Here is a 7,959-nt window from a genome sequence, read left to right as displayed (position 1 = left end):
TTCCACCTTTACTTCCAGCGACCACCCACCTTCCCTTTGCCGTGGACCTTTTTACTGTGGGAGGAAGTGAGGAGGAAAGAGAGGGGAAATAAAGAAGGATGTAGAAACACATAAACAAGAGATATGCAGTTTGTCATAATTTGTATTAAAGCAACTACTCACAATTTCTGAGCATGTTGGATTCTGTTAAGCAGCACAATGATCTGCAGGGGGAAAACAAAAAGAATTTAGAAGTAAAAAATAAAATAATTATGAAAGAGTTCAGTAAGTATCAGCAAGAACAGTGAATGTGCTTGATCATTTCACTCCTGTTATTTTCCTAAACATTTCTGTGAGCAGTCACAGTAGTACCTCATATTTCTGGTGTTTCATGTGCTCCATGAAATCAAACTTCTCAGACTCCAACTGGTAGATCCAGTTCCACATCTCCTGGGCCCGTTGCCTTGGAAACACAAAGATGAAATTTGGAAAGGATGTAGAGCTTTTTTTTTTTTACCTGTTTTGAAATTAATGTGATAATAACCATAAACAATCTAATTGTGGAAACAGAGTGTCTAATTGTGGAAAACAGGCCTCTCATTTGTAGCTGGTCACTATTGATTTTGGCGGCTGTAATGACAACGGTTGCTGGAAGACTTTATCAGTGGCAGCCAACTAGCTAATTAAACTACTGTTAGCTTCATTGATTTGTTTTTTTTTTTGCCCAGGACCATTTTTTGTACCAGAACAAAAAACTGCAGTTTTTGGCACCATGTTGGCTTCATTTTTCAGCTGCTGTCACTTGGACAGGCCTGACACGCTTAGTTACGGTTGCTATGCTATGATTGGACAATTGATATTTGAAGTAGGGGGTCAAAGGTAAAGCCTATCTTGAGTCTATATATTGTAATTCAATACAATACACTATAAATCTAGAAATTCATTAGTTCAATCACCTTTCAGGTTATCAATAACCAGTTTAAAGCTGCTGTAATGGTGTAGCAATTGGAGGAGACTCACTTGAGCGCATCCTCCCTCATATTTTCGGTGGCTAGTGGCTGCCGTCTGTCAGCCAGAGTCTTCTTCTTGATCTCTCTGCCTGTCAGACGCTTGCCCTTCCTCGACTCAGCCTGGAGCAGAACATACACAGTCCACAGTCATCCTCTGTGTCATCATCTCCTAAACATCATCATCACAACTGAGAATAACAGGCGTTGTCTGACCTTGGCCAAGAAACCTCCAAAGTTTGCTCCCATGCCTGACAGCACTTTCTTCTTCTTGGCCTCATCATCAGCCTTCCTTTTGGCCTCCTCTTCCTCTTTTCTGTGACGCTCCTCCTGTCAGATGAAGAAGGACGGAGTGATAAAGGAGCTGGAAAACCATGTTCCATTATGTCTGGAGAAAATGATTTGTAGACCGGGGCATCTCTGTAGCACCACAATATGTCGTGACACATTTTATCTTCATCAAAAAATTGCAGCCCCTACAATTTGGATATTGCACTTGGCCACATTGCAATTTTGATAGTATTTCGACTAATTGTTCAGCCGTTCTGTGTTGTATACTTCCAAGGGTTTGAGTAGCTTTTTATACACTTTATGGCTAAATATATAAATGAATAGAAATAGTGGTTCTACATAGTTTCATAAAATGAAGAAATACAATTATATTACAGTTTAGTCATCAAATATGAAAATTTTATTATGTGGCAAATTTTGTAACACACTAAGCTCAACTTAAAAACACATATGCTTTAAATAATGTAATAATGTTAAGTTTGTTTATAGCCTAGTTAAAGTATAATATAAGTGTAAAGTAATATAAGTGTGTATGTGCATGTGTGCATGTGTGTGCATGTGTGTTTTACCGCAATCCTGTTCTGTCTGTCCTTCTCCTTCTCTGCTCTGACCCTTTGGATCTCTGCTCTCTCTGACCGACGGCGCTCCTGATGGAAAGCAAACCAAAGAAGCCATCATTATAATGCAATGTAATAAGAAAGTACACTTACTTAAGTATAACACTTATGTAGCTTACTTACATAAATGTACTAAATGTGCTGGCCAATTTCAGTTTCCGTTGATCAGGTGCATGACATCACATTCATGTTTCTGTGCTGTTTAATAACATCTTGTTAGGAAGTATTAGTATCAGAGTGAGCTTACAATTCGGTCCTTGAGGCCGATGAGTTCTTCCTCATCCTTCTTCCTCTGCTCAAAGTGGACATCAATCAGAGTATGCAGCTCCAGTAAGTCCTTCTCCATACGCTTTCTGTGGATGTCCTGTTGGACATTGTAAATAAAAATTTGGTTGAATTTAAGCTGATCATTTTATCACTGATACATATGTTGGGTTCTGTGTGTATCCAGGCCTGTGACTTTTTGAAATCCATTCACAGCCATTCTGTTTGCTCTAACTTCCTCTGATTTATTTTGAAAGTGTATAAAAGTATTTCTGTATCTGAAATGAACAAAAGAACCTCTGCTGTTCTGAAGTTTTTTAGCTTTACAAGTTATTAGGGGTCATTTGTTGTTACAAGGAGATAGATTTGTGTGTCGTCAGCATAGAAAGTGACAAAGTGACAGAATGTGCATACAGAACAAAAGTGGTCCAAATATTGATCCCTGTGGAACACCATATTTGACCCAATGTATTAAATTTACTGGAATGTATTAACAATTTTTGTTCTGCCACTCAAAAATGAGTGGAACCAGGCAAACGCTGATCCTCCTGAGACCAATAAGGTTCTCAAAATGATCTAAGACAGTGTCCCGCTCCACAGTGTCAAAGGCGGCACTCACTCAGGACAGCAACACAGTAAGATCCGAATCCATGGCAGATCACTGGCCTCGTCAGGCCAGTTTCAGTAGGCTGGATTTGAACCCAGTCTGAAACTGATCACTTCATCATCACAGCCACTGGAAGTTTATCTCCAGAGGTGACATTTTGTTCAGGTAAACTGAGGTGACTTCTTACGCTACAACACTGACAGCTGTTGTTCCCTGATGATGAGTGATGCTGCTTCAAAGTTAAAAAAAAAAAGAAAGAAAGAAAGAATAAATGAAAGACTAATCTGGCTTAATCCCCTTTTTCATAACTTACATCAAAATCCACCCTCTCTCCCTCAGGAATCTTTGGAGGGGCAAGTTGAGGCACCATAGGCCTGGAGAAAAGAAGGAAGCACAAAACAAAAAGATCAAATATCAAAATAAGGTTAGAGGAATGTAACATTTTGGACTGAAAAAACAAGAACTACTGCAACCAAGCACAAATAAAATGGTGTGACTGAACATACTTGGGTTTGGGCCGCTCCTCCTCTGTTGAAAGAGAGAAAGATTAGTAAAAAAAAAAAAGATCATACGACATGAATGAAAAATGTTTTCCTTCAAACATATGAAAGGGCAAATAGGGAATCTGAAAGCAGTCAGGTAATAAAGCTATTAATGTGACTGACAACACAGCAAGCGTGGGACTGAGAAAAGAAAAGGCAACATGAAATAAAGCAATAATTAGTTAAGAAAAAACATAGTGCAAAGACATCATGTTTATAAGATTTCTAAAACATTTTCTGATTATGGTCTGGAAGGTATGGCTGTTTAATTATTTAGGAGACCAATTACTCATACTCTAAAACACAGCTTTCAATATTTTATATCCTACATGTGAGTTAAACCAGTCCAGAGACCTGAACACGTGTAAATTTAATATGTTAGATAATTAATTTGGGGAAGAAATATTTCAGTCAACCAACATGGTGCTGAGCTTGAGGAAAAAATGATGGGTTTTACTCTTCAGGGAACCACACTAACAACAGTTTCTCACCTTCCTCCTGAGCATCTTGATCTGATGTACCAGCCACATAAAGATAGGATGGAAGATGATGGGACAAAATAACACATGGAGCATCAAGGCCATTAATGATGGGTGAAAAGTGCAAATGAGGAAAGCGAGGAAAATAGAAAATGTGAGGTGAAGGAGAGGGAGCAAGGAAGAAAGGAAGGGATAAGGAATGGGAGAACGGTAGGAAGGAAGGAGTGAAGGAACGGAGGAAGGAAGGAGTGAAGGAAGGAAGGAAGGAAGGAAGGAAGGAAGGAAGGAAGGAAAGTTGAAAGCAGATTGAAATAGATACAGATAGATACAGAACGAAGAAATTAAGTTGTAAAGAACCAAAGGAGAGAAGAAGGAAATAAAAACACCAGGAGACCATGAAGCAAAAATGGAAGGAATGGGAAAACAAAGTGAAAAATTAACAATAGAGAAAAAAGCATGTGGACAGAGGGAGAGATGAGGTGTGGAATGATTGACAGAAGGCCCACATTAACATTTCATTTTGCACAGGCAGCAAGCTTAAAGAAAAAGTTCAGCATTTTGGAAAATACTTTCTTGCCAATGAGAAGATCGATACCACTCTTTTGTCTGCATGATAATACATCACCGAGCAGTAGGCTTAGTTAGCTTAGCTTAGCACAAAGTCTGGAAATGGGCTACCATGGTAACTAGGTAACAGAATCCTCCCATGAGCACTTCTAAAACTCATTAAATAACACAGTTTTAGAGGTGGGGGCAGCTAGCTAGCTGTTTCCTCATTTTTGGACTCCTTATGCTAAGCTAAGCTAATCGGCTGCTGGCTGTAGTTTCATATTTATACAGACTTGGCAGGAAAGCAAATAAGTGCATTTTCAAAAATGTTGAACTGTTGCTTTAAAACTATCATTTCCCATCATGCGATGTCAGCCACACTATTCAGTGACACTAATATGTACCACCCAATGTGGCTGTAGGGAAATGTAGTTTTATGGAACATTTTGTAGACATTTATTATTACATAATGCACATATGGATAATTTTGTACATGTAGTTTGAGTTTTATTCACACAAACATTTCTCTGAGGTCGAATTAATCTTACTGGTTAAGTTTAGGGGGGTACAGGGTAACATCGGTGTACTGTACAGTGTCTTTACGGGAGGTCAAAGGAGGTTTATAATTGTCACTGTAAAATGTGCCAATTTGAGAGCCCTTCAGTGGCACTTTTCCCCTTTGGGGGCCCAAGGCAGTTGGCTGGTTTGCCTCTACTGATAGTGCACCTCTGGGCCCAGCCAACCAAGATTTAAATCCTCAGAGAACATCTTGTAGAAGTAAAACTCATGGCAGGTATGTGCATGTGTACAATAATTAATGTCAGAATACATACAATGATTGCAGTTGTAGAAATGAATAACACCATGTACAACTATTTAAGGCAAACCATGTTCCAAAGCGGAGGTTGCATACCAGTACGATATGTTTATGATCTTGGACTGGTCAGTCTACATTTGTTTAACTGTCTTTAAAAGTTAGACATGAGTCTTGGATAACTGAGCTGCATACCGAAGCTATCCCAAACAAACCTACAAATTGTGTGTGGATTACATGTACCTCCAGGCTGGGAGCAAAGCATTGTATCACTGGTTAATAGTTTAAATCTAAAGAAAATCCATTTTGAACAAATTAAAACACATGGCTAGATAACTTGCATTTTTGTTTGACAATGATTAGTACGAAAACAGACTAGTGCCTTTGTGGCTCCATTGGTTGATTTTTTTGGGCCACTTGGTGGCAGCAGAACAAGCTGAAAGCACATTGTAAACAAGCATTATCCTCTTATACAGTTGTTAGCAAACACTAGAGTAACATTAGCATTCATTTTGAGTCACGTTTTTATCCACATGGAGGATGTTAGTCCAATATTCACCCTCCTTTAACTCTGTTTTGGTCTCCACCAGCTCCTGAGGGAAGTTTCTGACTATTTACCTGCTAAATGCTCCACATCGTTTAACCAGCTGATCACTAACTTGATTGAAAATATTTGCCTGATGGTTGATGAGGTTAGACAAACTAAATTAAAACAGCTTAAAATGCTTACACTTTCCGTAGAGCTCATGGAAATATTTGAACATTTTCTGTGGGGTCATGATTATGAGTGACATCTTCCACCTTTAAGAGCCATCTGATACATTGTTTTTTATAAAAATATTGATTACTGCAGCATTAAATGACCATTTTTAGATTATGATAATTCATCCTTAATGAATATATTTAATTTTAGAATCCAACATATTGACTTAAGTGGACAAGATCATAAACATATCATGCTTGATTTCTTACACTTTTACAACACTGGCTGCAACAACAGGCAATGAGAGAAGCAGTAAAATGTTCACAATGCTGACAAAGGCATGATCAAAATGGCAATGGCAATATGTTTAGATGTGACATGTGACTTTTGTCCTTACATATGGAAAAGCACTGTATGGCTAATGAAGGTGTTCACTACTTACATTTAGTATTAAAATACAATGCAGGTAAAAGATATATCTAGATTTTTTAATAAGAGGCCACATGTGATTTTAAATTTAGAGCAAATAAAATGTTTCTTCTTCTAATGACATATCTTGATACAGGTTCCACCTGCATTTGTTTTAAGACTAGCGATAAATGGCATCTAAAAATGTGACTCATGATGACCTTACCTTGGTACTCTTGCTGCTCTGATAACCCGGACCAGCAGTGTCAGCCAATGGAAAAGCAGGATAGAGGAGGAGTTGATAGGTCAGAGTTAGTACAGCGTCACCCATAACTCACACAGTTATGAAGAAGGAGAGAGGAGATGACTGCTGGGCTCAATGAGAGCTTCTTCAACAGGGAAAGACCATTTTTAACATTTTTTAGCATTTACATTTTTGCACCGTCTTTTCAACACATGATAGGACAAGTTTTATCCCCAGACTTGTGATACAACAGTCTTGCGATACAGACTTGTATGTGAGCTTTGCCTTCTTGAAGTCTTCCAGACCTTACCTTCTCCATCCTCCTCCACCTGCTCAGTTTCCTCCTCCTCCTCCTCGGGATCGGCCTCCTGCTCCTCTTCAGCCTCTGGGATGAAGGAGACCCAGAGAAATGAATATAAATATAAATCTTCATTCACTGTGACAATGTTGTGTGACAAATATGGATACGACTGAACTTACCCTCTGCCTGCTCCCTGGAGAGACAAGGAAAGGACAGGAAATATAGAAACATTGTTTATCAGTTAACAGCACAGTTGATGCATTTACACTGGAATGAACATGTGACTTCAAATGATAAACAGTGATGGATGCTGCTCTACTCACTCGTATTCCTCTTCTACATCTGACATGGCTGCAAAAAAGAGAAACACATTTTCAATTGACTTGCTTGATTGAATAAAAAATGCCAAAGAGTGATAATATTTTGAAGAACTGTTGAAAAGATTCATTACTAAATAAGAATATCAACCATCTACATAAAGAATTACCGCACAAAAATACATGCTGTCCTTTTTAATGGTTGCTTGCCCAAGGAAGTTGTCTTGAAGTCCTAGTTTTACTGACTACAACATAAAAGGAATGTTTGGTTACATTATAAATTATCATAAAGATATTATAACCTATTTATTTTAAAATACTGAGCAACCTAAATGCAGACTTGAAGGGCCGGCTCTGCATAAGTACTACATGAGTGAGTTGTCATCACTAAATCACAGGTGTCTATTCTCTTGTGATTAATCACGTTGGAGATAGAAAAAACACACGCACAAGCACAGACGGAGATAATGCACGGTGAGATGGTTTTCGCTATAAATTGTCTCTCTGAGCTGCCATTGTCCTGACATAAAACCACACACATATACACAGTGGGTGTGCGATGACAACTTCCTGGCAGGGGGCGCGAGCAGATTGATGGAGCGTCAACAGGTGAGAATGTGACAAGGGTTAAACACAGATAGACCTGGGCAGATAGGGTTTCTCTCACTTTCTAGTTTTCACCCCTGCCACCTTCCACCTTTGTCCTCTCTCACAGTTTCTCCTTCTGCGCTGGTCTTTTCAACAAACTACATGACATGATTTACTTTGAAACACTGCACAGGTGAACAAGGTTAGTGCTGAAAGTCTGTAACTGTGGCTATTAAGATTTTACAAGGT

General features: G+C 38.7%; 1 protein-coding gene across 2 annotated transcripts; it reads right to left on the bottom strand.

Moving 5' to 3' along the window:
* Window positions 1–7,154, bottom strand: LOC111223757 (troponin T, slow skeletal muscle-like). Of its 2 annotated transcripts, none has more exons than XM_022748019.1 (13): window positions 7,129–7,154; window positions 6,985–6,998; window positions 6,815–6,889; window positions 6,487–6,504; window positions 3,272–3,293; window positions 3,079–3,139; window positions 2,142–2,258; window positions 1,847–1,924; window positions 1,203–1,316; window positions 1,000–1,109; window positions 352–442; window positions 163–203; window positions 1–54 (listed from the first exon to the last, which is right to left on the bottom strand). In XM_022748019.1, the coding sequence occupies exons 1-13, from the start codon at window positions 7,152–7,154 to the stop codon at window positions 9–11; spliced, it is 813 nt and encodes a 270-aa protein (XP_022603740.1). In that variant the 3' UTR covers window positions 1–8. The 2 variants fall into 2 exon arrangements, with proteins under 2 accessions (XP_022603740.1, XP_022603741.1); XM_022748020.1 differs by lacking the exon at window positions 6,487–6,504 and adding an exon at window positions 3,799–3,819 and having other exon boundaries at window positions 6,815–6,880.
* Window positions 7,155–7,959: the final 805 nt, after the last annotated feature.

The sequence above is a fragment of the Seriola dumerili genome, unplaced genomic scaffold, assembly GCF_002260705.1.
Source record: "Seriola dumerili isolate Sdu_G_001 unplaced genomic scaffold, Sdu_1.0 BDQW01000113.1, whole genome shotgun sequence".
In the NCBI taxonomy this organism is placed as follows: Eukaryota; Metazoa; Chordata; class Actinopteri; order Carangiformes; family Carangidae; genus Seriola; species Seriola dumerili.
The sequence above is the reverse complement of the archived record's forward strand: the minus strand, read 5'-3'. Positions and strand labels throughout refer to the sequence as shown.

Coding starts and splice junctions, on each gene's coding strand:
- LOC111223757 (XM_022748019.1), bottom strand. CDS start 7,154: ATGTCAGATGTAGAAGAGGAATACGA. Junction 1,925..2,141: donor TCGGCCTCAAGGACCGAATT/GTAAGCTCACTC, acceptor GCTTTCCATCAG/GAGCGCCGTCGGTCAGAGAG. Junction 1,110..1,202: donor TTGGAGGTTTCTTGGCCAAG/GTCAGACAACGC, acceptor GTTCTGCTCCAG/GCTGAGTCGAGGAAGGGCAA.